Raw genomic sequence first — 18242 nt, forward strand, 5'->3', positions numbered from 1 at the left:
ATATCTCTAAGTACATGTGTAGTTAGCCCCAAACCCGTTGTATAGAGGGAATTTATGTGATTCATCCGGGCTGCGACGCTTTGAGATCGCCATTTTTTCTGTTCTATCTTTATTTTGAACCAACCACGTCTCAACCGCCATCACACAACAACCACCTTAACCACCATGCCAGCCATCGTCACCAACTACAACCATGCTTCAACCCTCAGACAACAACAACAACGCCAAGAGCCACGACATTTACCTTCACAACTCAATCCCACATCATCGCATCACCGCCATTCCCAAACGGCACCATAACCATCAAGCCACCACCGAAAACCCTCCACCACCTTCACCTCTCTCCTTCTATGGCCATTCCCGCACCACCTATGAACAGTGAGCATCGGGCTGTCTCGGGCCCGTTCGGCGATTGGTGCCGAACGCACCGAGCCGCGAGCGCAAATAGCGGCCTTTCCGAGGGAAAATTCGGATCAGGAACGCTACACGCCCACTTTTGCTCCGTCCAATTAGCAAGCGCGGGGCGGCTTGGCCCCGCCTCCAGGTGCGTCTGTGTGAAATCGATATATGCAAATTCTAGGATCAGGGGAGATTCACACCCCCTTTCCTCTGACCAATGGGCAAGCATGGCTCCGCCCCCGAGGTCATCCTGATCCGGATATTTGCATATTAGCTGCTCCTGCCGGCCTATAAGAAGGCGAGCGCAAGGCGAATGCAGTCAGTCGAGTCGGGTGGCGAAGTGATCGGTGTGTCTTCGAGTTGGGTTCTGGAGTCGGCTGAGAAGAGTTGCGGGAAGAGGCAAAGGAGCTCGGGTCCGAGGCGAGAAGGACGGCGGTCGGCGACGAGGTCGCGGTGTGGGATCGCTCGTCGCGGGACCCAAGCCAGCCAGCCATTCTCCCTCCCCCAGGGCATGAACAATTCCCCCTTCCCTCGCGCTGAGATAGTGCAAAAAGGGGGCCCCGTTCCCACCCCACTTCAAACGTCGTGCCAACGAAACCCGCCAAGGAGCACGGAGTCGGGGCACAGCCACGCGGCCACATCTGCGGCTCGTCCGCCAACACATCATGAGGTCGTGGGTAGGACTCCCCCGGTCTCGCGGACCTGGCCGCTCCTCCAGGTCACGTGCACAATTGGCTTACAGGCCTGTCTGCCCCCTTGTCTATGAGGGTGGCTTCTTTCCTTTGCTTTTGAGTAAATGTGTTGGCGCCGTCTGTAAAGTAGAACTGTATAAGTGTTGCCGTGTGTGCGCGTAGTCGGTAGTAACTCTGCGTCGTTGTTGCTTTTGTTTTGGTTGCTATATGTGCATTTTGACTGTTTGGCTGTATATGTGTGCTTTCCGTGTGGCGGGAAATAAATGTGCTTTGTGTGAACTGTTTTCCCGTTTTGCTTCGTCTTTTCTTTATTGACCCTCCATCCTGCTTCACGTAAAGGGTTCGTAGTGGGCATTATATGCCCGGTAATTAATCGGAACCGTCGAGGCCGACGATAACACCGCTCGGTTATCACTGTAGCACGGAACGGACCGCTTAAGCGGTTCGTGTCCGGAGTCGACCTGCGGCGAGGTACGATCGCCCGGTTTACCATCTGCGTGGGTACTAAGGTGGGTCGAGTTTGGCAAACAACCCTATCCTACGCGGGTGGCCGATTGGCACGATTGTGGTGACGTCGAAAGGCCCACCCGTGACTGGCTCCGGGCGATAGTTCCCGGAGGGTCACGACTGAATTGTCCGTCCAGTGGGCGACGCGGTTGCGATTCGAGTGACGCGCCGTCCGCACGCCGGTGGGCGCGAATTCGCAACAATATGTAATATATTTGTAAACCACAACATGCTGTCTTGATTAAGCCGGTCAGCAAAGCGACGGGTAAGCACGCCTCGTACAATATTTAACCTCATCCAGACTACCATTCATTACTGAGACACTAAGAATCCGTTTAAACGAACATATATGAAGGAGATTGTGGTGGTAAAAAACAATAACTGTTTTTGATTGAATGACAGTTGAAATTGAGCTAATGTGATGGGGTTTACTTTTTCCTTAATTATGCCCATCAATTTTGAGCGAAGTGTTGGTCGGAGCGGAGAAGACGACAGGGTTTATCTATTCTCTTGACGAGGTTCAATCGTTGAAGCTCCTGGGTCTCACTGTCAGTCAAGATCTTTCTTTGGAAAACCACATTTCAACATTGGCCTCCAAAGCTGGCCACTGACTGGGCATCCACCATCTTCCAAGGTCCTTCCTTGGCATACCTGAACTCCCATCCACCGACAAGGCCTTCATCCGTAGCTTGATGGAGTACTGCTCTCTCGCCTCACATCTTTCTCAGCTTGTTACCATGGAAACCAAGGCCTTCAGTACCATTGGAATCTCTCATGCTGAAGCTGAATCTATGGGACTATCACTTCGCCACACCTCGCCATTGTGTCCTGTTTATGTCTGTTACGTCCTGATCCGTTCAGTGTGCTAGCTCTTCCATGAGCCTCGACTATGTATTCAAAAAATAGAAGCATTTGCCAAAAACCGAAGTTTCTTCGAGCCATGTTGGAGGTGAAATTGAATCTCAAATGTGCATCACACTTCTTGACGCAGAGTTTTACTTTTTTTTTTATCAAAGTTAATCAAGCATTTCAGGAGAGACGTGCACATGTCGTGCATTCGGAAGTTTTAAAGTCTCTTCCACAATCAACTGCTGAAATATGTCTGTAATGGCCTCATTGTCTGTCTCTTTTTACCAATCTTTCCTGCACACTCTTTTTCTTTCAGTACACATTTTCAAAGTTATTCAGCACGAAAAGTCATTACACAACAATCACACAAAAGCCAGAGCGAAACTTATTTTTTTCAGATGCAGCTTGGAGCTGCTGGTTTCACCATTGCTGGTAACGTGGCTGTGCTGCTGATGCAGTTCCCCCTGTTACCAGTAAACTGGTACTCATTTTGCCTACCTCGGAAGGATAACAGGCTGAGTCAACCCACCTGGTGTGATGTAACGGTACGATAAGGGCTCAAATTCAGGACCCCAAGAACTTAAATCAGCCACCTTAACTGTTAAGCCAACACCATGCTTTGAGCAAAACTGAAGGAAATAGATGAAACAGCGGACACCGTGGCACCAGTCAGTCGTAACTGCCATCTTCAGTTTATCATTTGTCAATGTAGCTCTCTTTAAGGGACTTTGTGTTCTCACAAACTAGACTAACCTTGAATCAGGGAGAATTGTACAAATGTTGATTTTTCTCCACCCCCTCCTCCAACTGCAATATCTAAGGCCCATGGAAGATATTTCTACATATATTACATGTTGTACAAGGACATGAGGAAACACGTACTTTTACGCTGCCTCAAAGGATAACGGATAAATCACCAGTACAGTACTTGTGTATGGGATTTAAAGTTGGGATCACAGCATCGTGGGTGATGTTCCTAGTAAGCTCGCACTCATTTTGCCAACCTCAGAAGGATGACAGGCTGAGTCAACCCATCTGGTGTTATTTTAACGGAACGACAGGGTTATCAAAATCAGGACCCTAAGACCTTAAGCCAGCCAACTTAACCGTTAAGACAACACAATGGCTTGGAGAGGAGTAGGACGGGAAAGAATCAGCGTGTGTAGAAGAGATCGTCGATGTGCATGAGTGAGCCTATAAGGTAGTAGTGCATTTGCCACACAATTCAAGATGCTGAACTTTGACTGCAAGATTCCCCCATCTTAGTGGAATATATGATATATCGCTTCCACCACACTCTTACTGGAATATCTCGTTCTGTAGGACTCACAAAAAGGGTGCCTATTTTTAGACAAAACAAAAAACGTATTTTTTCAAACTCAACCAATCATCTTCCTAAAAGTCTTGGTGGTACATTGTCAAGTGCAGCTCTGGAGTATGCTTGCTCCGACTCAATCCCTTCACTCAGTTATTGGAATAAGGCCGAATGTCTTGACTCAGTGATTGCCTCCAAATATTTTGTACCAAACCCATCATGCTCCTTCGCCATCTTACCCACTCGTCGCCTCTGCCTACTGGACTTTGTAGTATTCTCACCTGAGAAGGGAGAAGAGAACGTTCTGTACAGCCTCTACCCTGCTTCTGTGACTGGCCCAGATGGCATCAGCACTAAATCCTGCTATGATGTCTTGCACTTTACAGCCTGTCATCCTTTGACTGTGGTCTGAGGGTTAGGAAATGTCACATGTCCACAAGAAGGGTGCAAAAGCAAATCCTTTCAACTACAAACCAGTAAGCTTTCAAACAATTTATTACATGCAAAGTCATGGAATCCATTTTTGCTGCTGATGTCTTTTTTTCCTGTTGTCAAAGACCCTGATCTCTGACCATCAGTTTGGATTCGGTCCTGGTCATTAAACTCTGGACATGGTTAAGGTGGCTAGCTTAAGATCTAAGGGTCTTGATTTTGAGCCCCTGTCGTACCGTTGAAATAATACCAGATGGGTTGACTGAGCCTGTCATCCTTCCAAGGTCGGCAAAATGAGTACAAGCTTACTGGTGACAGGGGCACTACATCAGCAACACAGCCGCACTTCCAGAAAATGACACAACCAGCAGCCACAGACTGCAAACCAAACAACTCTGGGCATGCTGCTGCTCTCTCAGTAATAGTTGGAGGCCCTAAGTCTGCAATAGGAGGTCAGGACCATCTCCCCAAGTATATCTCAGTTAATAAACACAGTCTGCATCCTGCTCAGCTTGCCAAGCTCTCAGCTTATGGCAGACAAGGCCACACTTATACCTGGCTTTCTGACATCTTCCACTTGACTAGGCCTCACCTTCAGCTAGGACCTCGCTCAGGCCTACCAAATTGCAAAGCTGTCACCACAGCCGAATCAACTCGTGCGAAGGTCAAATACCTCAATTCTGTGTTTGCTTTCAAATCTTGTGTGCATGATATCCAGTCTGAGACTCCAAAGGCAGTCAGACTGTATATCACCCATCGTTCCTTGAAGTTCCAAGTCATTCCTTAAAAAATCTTCCAAAATATTGCATTATAATATTTTAAGAAGATAAATGTAGGCAGGGAAGAAAAGGGAGGCTCGAGGCAGGGAAGGGGGATGTGTGCGACAGGTGAGCTGGGAATCAGATTTTACCAATTCTGCAGCTTCTGTACTAATAAATGGCTGTGTGTGTGTGTGTGTGTGTGTGTGTGTGTGTGTGTGTGTGTGTGTGTGTGTGTGTGTGTGTGTGTGTGTGTGTGTGTGTGTGTGTGTGTGCTCCATAACCCCATAACCATGAAACCTCGCAGCTTCAAACTTTGCATGAACACTAAAAATACTCAAAGGAAGTGCATGATTGAAAATTGGGTGTTTTAGTCCGTGGGCTTATGCAACATTTTCTGGATTTGTCATTTTTTGCGGTAGATTCGTGTTACCCATGTCGAAACACATCTAGAAACTTCACTGGTTTAGAACAAAAAGGTGCCAGTTTTTCCATTAACATTTAGGGCCTCCATTTAGAATTTCAAAATGGCTACCGCCGAAAATCTTCTTTTAAAAATAATATTGCAAATTAACCATAACTATCCATTCAAATGTCATACAATATTTATTTTATTTTATCTAAACTCATATAAAGGGGACAAAGATTCATTAGAAGCAAACTAAGAGCACTAGAAATGCTCAAAATATTGGAAAAAATTCAAGATGGCCACCTGATTTCGGGGGTTTTCTTTGTAAAATGCCATTACTTTTGAACCAATAGACATAAGAAGATGTTTTTAGTGTCTAATCATATGTTTTGGCACAGGAGGATTCCAATAATAACAATATATTTATGATTGGAACACTCTTTGCTAATCCTCCAAAACATTTAACAGAAATAATATAGAGCATGTAATTCAATATAAATTTATTTGGGCGGTTATACAATTAGAAGATGGATAAGTTTTTTTTCAAAGGTATGAAAATGCTACATGTATAAATCAGGAGTGTCAATGGTACTGATTAAACATTTATAATTGTCATTGCTTCAATCATCTTCTCGATCTTCGCCAATCCTTGGTGGTGTTATCTTCGTACAGCTGTCACCTTCCCCACCACATTTGTAAAGTTCGGTACAGACCACACTGTTTCCTCTGCATGAGCACCTTCTTGAACACTTTGATTTCTCACAGTTACACCTGACGAGCTGCAGCACTGAGACTGGAGCTGGTGCAACCTGAGAAAGAACAATCAGTAGCTTTTTGACTTGGTTTCACCACCTCAAGGTCAAAGGGTCAAGAAAAGTTGGGTTCAATACCATATCCTGGTGCCAGATATTACACTGGACATGAGCACGACGTATATGTGCAATCCATGCTCCCTGAGTCGGTGGCAGTTTGTAAACTCCTTGTTCATCTGTGAATTGCTTGAACAAAAACCATCTCAGCATCTTTGCTTGCCCAAAGTGGACTCCAACTGGAGAGAAAAGAGAGCAAAGAAACTCTTCACAACCACAAATAACTTCTTCAGATGGCTCATCCCCTTCACCAAGGTCAGCTAGTGCTCTCAGAATGGTGGGGCTTGCCTTCAGGAAAGTTGTAAAGCACCCCTTCTTTCCCTTCCCTTGGATATGTCCTGTCATATCACAGCCTGTGAGAGCATGCCAGTTGATCAAAGCTGCTGATTTCTCTGGGCCAAGCTTGTCATATATAGGCTGTAGGAAGACTTTCGGTTGTCTTTCGCTTCTGCCCATGATTAGTGCAGAATGGTTGCCAAGTAGTGGTGTTCTTCGTAGAGCCAAAAGTAGCACATCAGTGTCTTGTGAATATATGTGGACATTCATTCCATTGCTCGCAACTTCTACAGCATGATAAATTATAAGAGTGTCCGCCTCTTCCTGTGTGCTGACACCGGTCATTGTTTCAACTTCATAATTCGTCATGACTTCTTTCCGTGTTGCAGTCATAACCTTGACGGTACTGTAGTGGATGAGCTGATGGGAAAGGTAGAGAGTTAGTGAATCCTTTGTACTGCTGCTGGCGAGAAACATCTTTTTGTCTTTGATGCCTGTTGAGTCTTGAACAATATAGGATTTAGTTCCCTTCAGCTTGCCTTTCCGCCGCTCTCGAGTCTGCTCTTTCAGTGATGCATTCTTGGTGTAATTATCAAATATAACTCGCACTTGACAATATCCACGAGCCTTTGAGTCAATGAGTGTGACAAAGGATGTTGCAAGTTCTTTGCAAGTCTTGAAATTTTTGACTGCCATTAATTGCTGTACCACTCCCATTCCATCAACTACAAGACATGTCTCAGATCCCTCTTCAAACTCGGCAGGTTGTGCAGAAGCTTGAGCTGTGTCATTGGCCACCAGATCTTCCAGAAGCTCTATCACTGTGCTCTTGTCTGTAGTGGGATGAATAGATCCATCTGGTGCCATGAGAATTTTGTTGGTGTTGGCAAACTCATGCATGCCAATCACTTCTTGACAAACAAGCACATTCGAAAGTCAATGGAAGGTTCAGTTGCACGCTTCTTACATGATGGTTCTCCAAAGGACGCCATGGTTAATCTGGAATCATAACCATAAGTGAAATTAACAAGTTGCCATAAATTTCAATGCCTTAAGTATTTTATAGGATGGGATGTCCACTGTGTATTTTTGGTCTTCTGAAATAAAGCAGTAAGTTATTTGGTTCACAGTGGATATGCATCATATTGCAAGCAGAAAATATTCGTCAGATACCAGTAATAAGTGACACATTGATACCAATATTTCTTGACATTAACATCAAACCTGTTGATATCCATGCAAACAGAGTTCAGATGAACAGTTGTCTCAACTAGAATGCATTTGGTACCCAAGCTCTATTTGCACACACTTTGAATTATATGTTCAAAATAACGTTAAATACCGAAAAATCACACATATAGGGTAAAAACGGCAGCCATTTTGAAATTCAAAATGGAGGCCCTAAAAGCTAAGAGAAAAACTGGCACCCTTTTTTTCTGAATCAGTGAGGTTTATAGATGTGTTTAAACATGGGTGCCAAGAATCTACCCAAAATTTTGCTTTTTTTACATAAGCCCACAGACTATTTGGGTTCATTAAAACAACCCTTTTGAGGATATTTAACGGCCTCATTTAATTACATCGTTTATCAGGCACATCCACGGTCACCACTCTCCATGGGGCTTAAAGCGTATCCTAGGTAACTTCGCTGGGGTCTGAAGCTACCATGTTTTTTGGCCTGCTCAACCATGCCTTGATTTGGAACAGGCCGCAACGATTTCTTTTTGACAATTTTTTTTCACTTTCCTCACTCATATTATCGAATGCCTGTTCATCAGATCTACAAATCGCTGTATGCATCACTTTTGTAATTGCTTTAGTTTTCAACTTAGGAGCTTGGAGCAATTTCATGCATTATATGATATGATTTTCACCGATCTACTCTCACGGACAAATTAAAGTATATCATCGAAATATTATTTCAGTTTTGAGGATTGGATATCGTGTGGAGGAAATTTGTCGAAATCTGGAGTGAAATCTGATAATTTGAAGAAATAACGAGTCTTATAACTAAGCCGATATACATCTATCTTCTATATATTACAAAAACTCTCATCTTGTATGTATGTATGTATGTATGTTCCCGAAATACAGCCCAAACGGTACCGGATAGCGCAAAAATTTTTGGCCCAACTTACTCACCATTCTCCTACGGTGTGCAGTATCAAGTTTTGTTCAAATCGGGCAATGAAAAAATTATTAAAAAATCAATTCCCGATTCAGTCAAGTACTCTTTGGGAGTATTTGATCAATGCAAACAAACTCAGCGGTATAGTTCGCTGGAGCTATATATATATATATATATATATATATATATATATATATATATATATATATATATATATATATATATATATTTTTTTTTTGAAATGATTTTTTTTTAATCAACCACTGTCACAATGGGAACCCAATGGGTTCACGGGTTGTCTGGTATTATTATTATATTAATACGCTAAGCCATATTTTGTGGACGTATCTCCTCCGAAACTGCTGGACGGATTGTCACCACTTTCGGCATCTGGTTGCTCTGTGGTCTAATGTACAGCATAGGCAACGTGAGATCACGCCAGACAGACAGGTTTGGGAATTTTGGGCGATTTGCTAATTTTTACATTTGTTTGCATGGCGACGTGTGACGTCATCGGTCATTCGCTGACGTCATTACGTCCGTCTTCGACAGACCGTCACCGCTGAGAGGCGTAATGTAAAACCCTCTTCTGCACATGCTGACTACCTCAGAAGGTGCATTTGACACAAAAAATGTAACAAGAAACATTGTATATAAAGAAATTCTATAAATCACATTGTGAACACTGGATATATTGACGTCCTAATGAACCCTCACTTCAGAAACTTCACGCGCAGCGTGGCTTTGGCTAGTTTACTTTAAGCAAGCAAGGCTATGTTCCCTCCTTCTCCAGATATACACAAGAAAATGTGATTTTTGCAAAGCATTAAAATGTATCTTTTTCTCTTGTTTTGAGAATTATATTGAGTGAACAAAAGATTGAAGAATGTGCCAAAATTAACCAGCCTCATTAAGCTGTATGACTTTAAGGCATTCAGTGTTTGACTTCATGCCCGGTCCATCAGAGGGACTGCTTATCCATAGCTTCTGCCAGATCAGTGTCTATAATGTTGGAGGTTTTGTGAGGTACTCGACAGGGAAACAAAGCAAATCTGGTAGAAAACAGACGTTTTAAAAATAAAGTTATAACGTTGGTTTGGACCGCGAACTACGTACCACGTGACGCGTGATCAGATGAATAGGCAACATGACTGATTAATCTGCAATGTTTATTTCACGGACGATTAAACTTTGTGATGTCTCCTGGGTTGTTATAGATTAAGCAGCAACTCTTTTGTGGATAGCCATTATTTATACGAATTCATTTTATTTCTTCAACTGCTGCGTATACGGTGAAGACCGGCTTGAAAGTTGAAGGGATCCTATGTGATATGCAGCGACAGCGTGGCCAGCCGTTCTTTATCAGCAATTTAATTGGAGTGCGTGCATGAGTGCTTACGCCACTTGCCGAGCGCCCTATAGTCGATCGCAGTGCTGCGCTACATCATTCTGAATGAATCCTTCATTCACTGTGGAGGCTTTTGCCACGCCATGCCATTCAGAGCGAGTGGTTCAAGCTCCATCATCTTAAGCGAGTGGTTCAAACTCCATTACTCTGAGCGAGTGGTTCGTGCTCTGTCATCCTGAGCGAGTGGTTCGTGCTGAGTCATCCTGAGCGAGAGGTTTGTGCTCAGTCATCCTGAGCGAGTGGTTCGTGCTCAGTCATCCTGAGCGAGTGGTTCGTGCTCAGTCATCCTGAGCGAGTGGTTCGTGCTCCGTCATCCTGAGCGAGTGGTTCGTGCTCCGTCATCCTGAGCGAGTGGTTCCTGCTCCGTCATCCTGAGTGAGTGGTTCGTGCTCCGTCATCCTGAGCGAGTGGTTCGTGCTCCGTCATCCTGAGCGAGTGGTTCGTGCTCCGTCATCCTGAGTGAGTGGTTCGTGCTCCGTCATCCTGAGTGAGTGGTTCGTGCTCAGTCATCCTGAGCGAGTGGTTCGTGCTCCGTCATCCTGAGCGAGTGGCTTGTGCTCTGTCATCCTGAGCGAGTGGTTTGTGCTCCGTCATCCTGAGCGGGTGGTTTGTGCTCTTTAATCCTAAGGGAGTGGTTTGTGCTCCGGCATCCTGAGCGAGTGATTTGTGCTCCGGCATCCTGAGCGAGTGATTTGTGCTCCGTTATCCTGAGCGAGTGGTTCGTGCTCTATCTGAGCAAGTTGTTCGTGCTCCGTCATTCTGAGAGAGTTGTGAAATAACACCCGATTTCTGAGCCATTTGCCGTTTAACGTGTTTTCTAAATTGCCAAGCCAAATTTTTTTTCTACCAATCACACACAGCTGTTTATAAGGAATAATGTTTGTTATCAAATCCCTGAAACGTCGATATAAATGCAACATTGTTTTTCGGTGAAAGCTACTCAAGGTTTGTGGGTTGATATACAGTATGTACTGTAGTCGGTAATCGCACTGACTCCAACCTACCGATTCCCGAAAAATTGCCGATATCAGCCAAGCACTAATGTGTGTGTGTGTGTGTGTGTTTTTGTGTGTGTTGTTCATCAAGCATGACATATTACCTCTGCCAACTCCCCGACCCCCACCCCTCTCTCTTTTTTGTCCCATCCTTGCTCTTCCCCCTCCCAAAACAGTGCAGCATCCTCCTCCCACACCTCTCTCAGTCTCCCCCTCTCTTTCTCTCTCTGTCTGTCTCTGTCTCGGGACATATCCAGATGGTGATTATGTCTGGACGGTGTTTGCCTCTGGATGTGCCAGGGCGGGGTTTGACTCCGGACGTTTCGGGATGGTATTTTTATTTCTGGACGTGTCTGGGCGGTGTTTATTTCTGGATGGGAGTTTGTCTCCAGACGTATCCAAGTGGTGTTTGATTCCGGACAGCTTGGCTCTGGATGTGTCTGGGCGATGTTTGTCTCCTGACGCATTTGGGTGGTGTTTATGTTGTGAGAAAAACCATGTTCTCACCAAATTTAGTGTCCCACCCACAACTCACGTGACCTTTTCAGGCTCCCAGGGATTGGTGGGCTGGTCGGCACGTGGTGGGTGGACCGACGAGAGCTGCGGGCGCCATTGTTAGGAGCAGACATGGCTCTAAGATCGCGAGTGGAAAATATATCGCGCGCTCCGAATCGCATGTTTGAATGCGATTTTCAAGTGTTTTTTTTTTAAAGACTCTCGACAGCCCAGTCGCGCTGATCGTTGATAGCTCCGACTAAAGGATTGAGTTAAATCCAGAAGACTGTGATCGTTATTCCCGGATATTCGTGAGCGGAGCTGTGAGTTGTGCAGTTTGTGTTTTGGAACTTTATTGTTGCCAAGAGTTCTGGCAGATTTTTGTGCTGTGTATTCAATTCTGTTACCAGCCTTTTGGAGACCGAGCCAACAAAAGATCGTGCCTGCCCCTAGAGGTCGATCTGAAACACAGTGGAAAGTGTTTTGTGTTCTCTTTGTCCACACTTGGACTGCTTGAAACTCGGACCTTAACGTCAGTATTTCGTGCTGGAAGATATTAAACAGGCGGGATCATGACAATGTCCAGAAGGGAGTTTGGCTCTGGACAGCTCGACTCCGGATGAGTCTCTCAAGGATATGTTCAGTAGGCATGGGCTTCCGACGAAATTCCTTACGGATCGAGGCAGTGTGTTCTTGTCGGAAGTATTCGAAGGATTCCTGTCCGAGCTAGGTGTTCAGCACCTGACCACCAGTCCGTACCATCCTGAATGCAACGGCGCCTGTGAGCGGTTCAATGGGAATTTCAAAACGATGATCAAGGTGGTTACTGATCAAGTTGGTGATGAGTGGGATCAGGTGATCCCCTGGCTCTTGTTCGCGTACCGGAGTGCTCCGCATCGGAGTACCGGGTATACTCCCTTTTTCTTGCTGCATGGTAGAGAGCCCCGAGGGCCCTTGCACCTCCTGCTTGAACGTTGGGTAGAATCCCCGCCGTCCACAGAATGTTCCATACCGGACCACATCCACGAGACTTGCTCGAGGATACACGATGCCTTAAAAGCGGCCGGTATCAGCCTGAGGAATCAAGCCGTAGAGCGGAAGCTCCGTTATGACAAGAAGGTGAAGGCGGTGAGTTTCAAAGCTGGCGATCCGGTTTTGGTCCATCTGCCACATGCCGGAAGGCCCATGGTAACCTCTTATCAGGGGCCTCATCTCATCCGTGAGAAAGTCGGGAGCCATACTTACGTGGTGGACATGCCAGACAAGCGGATAAAAAAACGGATCACCCATGTCAACGCGTTGAAGCCGTGGGCGGGGCGACCGCACATGGTCGCTCTAAAAGGTGCCGTGGAGCACAGCAGCGACCTTCTTGGTGATGGAGGCAACGCAGGATGCCTCCCGGAGTATATCACTCCAACTCCCCTCAAGGTGTCCTATGACCCAACCCAATATTGGGTGGATCAAAGACCCACGAAAGATCAGTTGCCGCAGTTGGAGCCTTTGACTCAACCACAGAAGAGGGATATGCAGGTGCTGTTTCAGGGCTATCCTAGTCTGTTCTCCGGCGGGATTGGAACCATGAGAGGTGTTCTCCATAACATCGAAACCAGTGACCACCCGCCCATACGCCAATCATTCTACCGTGTGTCTCCGGAGAAAACTGACGTCATGAGACAAGAAGTCTCCAAGATGTTGGATTTGGGTGTCTGTCGACCAGGCAACAGCGAGTGGGCCTCTCCGCTCATTTTAGTCAGGAAGACAGACGCCACTTGGCAGCCTTGCGTCGACTACCGTCGCCTCAACAGCGTATCAAAAAGGGATTCGTACCCGCTACCCCGTCTTGACGACCTGGTTGATCGTCTAGGGACCGCGAGGTTTATCTCTGTCCTTGATGCCATGAAAGGCTACTGGCAGATCCAGCTCACTGATCGGGCGCGCGAGGTCAGTGCCTTCTGTACGTCTTTTGGCCACATTGAGTTCACGGTTATGCCATTTGGAGTCCGGGGCAGCCCGGCCACCCTCCAGCGAGCCATTAACCGGATTCTCGCTGGGCTCGAAGAATTCGCTGTGGCCTACATCGACGACATCGCGGTGTTCTCCCATACGTGGGAAGACCACGCTAAGCACCTCCAGGCTGTCTTTTCACGACTATCGGAGCATAACGTGACTCTCAATGCCGCCAAATGCCATGTGGGGCAAGGCCGAGTGAAGTACCTCGGTTATGAGGTGGGCAGTGGGCAATTGGCTCCAGTCAAGGCCAAAGTGGAGGCCCTAGTGGATTTTCCGCCGCCCGCCACCAAAAAGGCTCTCAGACGATTCTTGGGAGTTACCGGTTTCTACAGACGGTTCATTCCGCGGTTCTCAGAAATCGCTGCTCCCTTGACCAACCTTTTCCATGGCAGTAAGAAAGGATCCATATCTCTTCTGTGGACCTCAGAGTGTGATGCGGCGTTCGATGCGCTGAAAGGAAGCCTTGCCAGCCGACCGGTTCTAAGGGCCGCTGATTTCTCCTTGCCATTCCAAATTTTCACCGATGCATCCGATCTCGGGATCTCAGCCATGCTCACACAAGACGAGGATGATGTTGCGAAACCCATCATCTACTACTCTCACAAGCTGTTGCCCAGGGAGCGGAACTACAGTACTGTGGAGAAGGAGCTCCTCGCTATCATGGCGGCAATCCAGATATTCGCTGTCTACATTGGCCATGGACCCATCACCATCTACAGCGACCACCACCCGCTCGGTTGGCTCGGCCAAGCCAAAACCTCCAACCAGCGTATTCTGCGCTGGGCGCTTCTCCTCTCAGAATACGACCTCACAGTCAAACACGTGAAAGGAGTGGAGAACAGACTAGCTGACCTCCTTAGTCGCCATCTAGTGGACAAGGAGCACCAAAGTTAAGTTAAGCCCACAGGCGGAGACGGGATACCGGTTTGGGGCCCCTTTGTTCCTCACGAAGGAGCCTTGCTCCTCGGTCCGTTTCCCTCCTGGAAACACTCTCCCTAACTTGAGTTGTTTCCCTTTGTCTCTCAATTGTGGTGCAGGCGATGGGTAAATATGATGGGGTAGATATTAATGTGGTGTAGTGCGTTTAATATTGTGTTGTGGATGAACATTGTTTATTGTACAAGAATGTTAACGATCACCGCCATCATATTGCCCTGTGATTTGCAACTAGTAAAATAACTGGTTTCAAAACGCCGTCTATCCGACGGGTTATATTTTAGGTGGGGAGGACTGTGAGAAAAACCATGTTCTCACCAAATATAGTGTGCCACCCACAACGTCACATGACCTTTTCAGGCTCCCAGGGATTGGTGGGCTGGTCGGCACGTGGTGGGTGGACCGAGGAGAGTTACGGGCTCCATTGTTAGGATCAGACGTGGCTCTAAGATCGTGAGTGAAAAATATATCGCGCGCTCCGAATCGCATGTTTGAATGCGATTTTCAAGTGTTTTTTTAAAAGACTCTCGACAGCCCAGTCACGCTGATCGTTGATAGCTCCGACTAAAGGATTGAGTCAAATCCGGAAGACTGTGATTGTTATTCCCGGATATCGTGAGCGAAGCTGTGAGTTGTGCAGTTTGTGTTTTGGAACTTTGTTGCCAAGAGTTCTGGAGAACAGCCTTTTGGAGACCGAGCCAATAAAAGATCGTGCCTACCCCTAGAGGTCGATCTGAAACACAGTGGAAAGTGTTTTGTGTTCTCTTTGTCCACACGTGGACTGCTTGAAACTCTGACATTAATGTCAGTATTTCGTGCTGGAAGATATTAAACAGGCGGGATCACGACAATGTACAGAAGGGAGTTTGGCTCTGGACAGCTCGACTCCAGATGAGTTCGGGCAGTATTTGTCTCTGAACATGTACGGGTGGTATTTATGTCCAGATAGGAGTTCGTCTCTGGACATGTCTGGGCGGTGTTTGTCTCTGGATATGTCCAGGTGCTGTTTGTCTCCGGACGTGTCCGGGCGGTGTTTGTCTCTGGACGCATTTCGGCAGTGTTTGTCTCCAGATGCTTCCGGGTGGTGTTTTTCTCCAGACAGCTTGGCTCTGGACGCGTCTGGGTGATACTTTTGTCCTTACAGGAATTTTTATCCAGATGTGTCCAGACGGGAGTTTGTCCCCAGACAAAAGTTTGTCTCCTGATGCATCCAGATGGGAGTTTGTCTTCGGATGTGTCCAAGCAGTGTTTGTGTCCGGACAACTTGGTCCCAGATGCGTCTGCCGGGTTTTGTCTCCAGCTGTATCCAGGCGGTGTTTGTCTCTTAGCCGTGTTCATTGTATGACCAGTAGAAAATGGATTTGAGACATTATTTTGTTTCCATCTTCACTGTTATTCTATGCAGAATAATTTTCATGAGACAGTATGAATTGTAATTGATGCTCCACCACACATCTGCCTTCCCTTCCTCTCACCTCATACGGTCTTCCCTTCCCTCACCCCTCCTCACCCTCCCACCTCTCCTTGCTCCCCTCCACCTCTTCACCCCCTCTCTCTCCCCCACATCCTCTCTCTTTCTTCCCCCTCTTTTTCTCCACCCCCTTTCTTTAGTATCCCCGACAGTGACGCGACAGGTGGTATTTGCTAGTATGTACGACGTGTATGACAATTATGAGAAATGCTAAGGTGCTGCTTAATGCTGTAAGTACGTTTTAATAGTAATTGTTAATGGACATCAATGTGATCCAAGGACCATTTTGCTTGAAAGGAGGTTAGAAGCCTTTGCTATTGCCTACTCTTTTCGACAAGTAATATGTGATCTCAATAAGCGACTTTCGAAATGACGTATTCGGCCACAGAATGCTCTCTGGACCTGCACACAATACCATGGGAAACATCGGCATTCGGGACATCATAAAGTATATTGTGTGTGGAAGATTATATTTGTAATGTAAAATGGCTCACAAAGCTTCTGAAATAAGCTGAAAATAATTGGAAAATTAAGAGGGAAAGGGCTGTGCCTCTACAGAACGAAAGACTTGGAGAACTTCCTCAGCTCGCCAAGCGGGTAGCTGCACGCAATGCAAACTCCTGACCATGTGGGTCAGTGCCAATCCCAAGTGGACGGGCGTTTGGTATGCAAACCCTTGACGGATCGCTACGAATGAATGGACTGTATATCTGGATCAGGAGCTTTTGAACACCGATGGGAAGGACCTATCTGGGCTTTTTAATGTGCAGGGTAAGTTTTAAATTATGATTTTACTATTAATCATGTTGGGAAGGGAGAGGGGATGGAGTTACAGGATCTGTGAGGGCTGTTATAAATACATATTATTTGTTTGTTTCTGGGGCCACAAGAGAAATTATACTCGATTTTTGCATCTCTTGCTAAAAGTTGAAGCGTCGATGTGTGTGTGTGTTTTTTTTTAATGTACTAGCTGAGTACTCGTCCGACGGGTGATCTTGTTCCAAGCATATAACACGTTCTTCCGATCCATACCTTTATTTGGGTGGTGTATAGGCAACTGACAGCTCTGTATAGGCAAAAAAAAAATAACCCGGGTTCTGTGCATGAAGCAAAAACACACCTACTGCTTATAATTCAAAACACGTCACTACACTGGAAAACGTGGGAACAGGAATATTTTCTGTAAATGGTGGTCTTGTAATACAAAGGATAACCTGGAGGTGGCACTACACTATACACATTTACATAGAGAATTTGCATTACCCCCCTTTCCTCCCCCAAGATCACCGGCAAAGATAAAAACACCCCTATACATCACTGGATTCATGCTGATCCTCTGTAGCAAGTCTGGATGTCATCAGCCCAGAACTGTAGGAGCAGTAGCGTGACAGACAAACAAACCCACAAACACCGGTCCATGAAGAATAGTGAGGATTCACTGTTTCATTCCCAACTCTACTATAAACTTAGTGGTTTACAGGCCTCAGATTTAGCTGAAGATGGGTGTACCATGTGCTACTATTGATTTTGATTCTGATTTACCATACTCTGTTTCAGAGCGTCGATGCCACTGAAGCAGTTTCTTCGCGAGGGTTATACTGTGTGGTTTGCCATTGCCTCCCCAGAAGTAGTCAGGGTAGGAATTTGTAATTTGTTTAGGGTGCCAGCGATAGCTCCCTAACTCTTCATGCAGGACACTATGGAATCTTTAACGTCCATCAACTAATGCTGGCAGACGGGAGGCCAGTTGAACATCCATCCGAGGGATTGCACACACATTGATGAATCACTCTGCCTGTGTACACCGGCATGACAGTTCATAGCTGGGTCAGGATTTGAACCAAGGCTAGACAGCTTGGAAGCGAGTGTATGTCCCTTTAACCCGTCCTGCCAGCCTGCTACCATTGATAGTGGATGGATGCTAAAGATCCTGTGGTGTCTTTAACAAAGGAAAGGTGACCAGTGACTGGCACCTTGGGCAAATTTTAACTTCTTACACTAACTTAAAGGATGCAGCATGGCTGTACACACTCAGAGATGATGCAACCAAGCCACATGCTTCCACACGCATGCTACGGTATTGTAGTTCAACACAATAGAACAACCTGTGGGACAAATTTGTACATCGACAGAAATTGCTTCAAAAAAAAATATATATTCTTTATAAAGGTCAATTTAGAGCAAGAAAACAATTACAATTTAGGTATGGATTTCTCACGATGCAAGAAACAACTCAGACAGACAGTGAAGTGTTCTCACCTGTAAGGTGATGTTGCTTGAAAATTGAGAGCAG

General features: G+C 46.0%; 1 protein-coding gene across 3 annotated transcripts in view; it reads right to left on the bottom strand.

Annotated features, from left to right (window-relative positions):
- TGFBR3 (transforming growth factor beta receptor 3) overlaps window positions 1-18242 on the bottom strand; it is a 99230-nt gene that overhangs the window by 78688 nt on the left and 2300 nt on the right. For all 3 annotated transcript variants that reach the window (XM_085899847.1, XM_085899856.1, XM_085899836.1), the window contains exon 2: window positions 18209-18242. This exon is cut by the window's right edge and continues 39 nt beyond it. In XM_085899847.1, the coding sequence (XP_085755973.1) occupies window positions 18209-18242 (34 nt within the window). The remainder of the gene's footprint in view (window positions 1-18208) is intronic.

Source organism: Eptatretus burgeri, chromosome 1 (genome assembly GCF_056783735.1).
Source record: "Eptatretus burgeri isolate ZD-2024b chromosome 1, Ebu_testis_v1, whole genome shotgun sequence".
In the NCBI taxonomy this organism is placed as follows: Eukaryota; Metazoa; Chordata; class Myxini; order Myxiniformes; family Myxinidae; genus Eptatretus; species Eptatretus burgeri.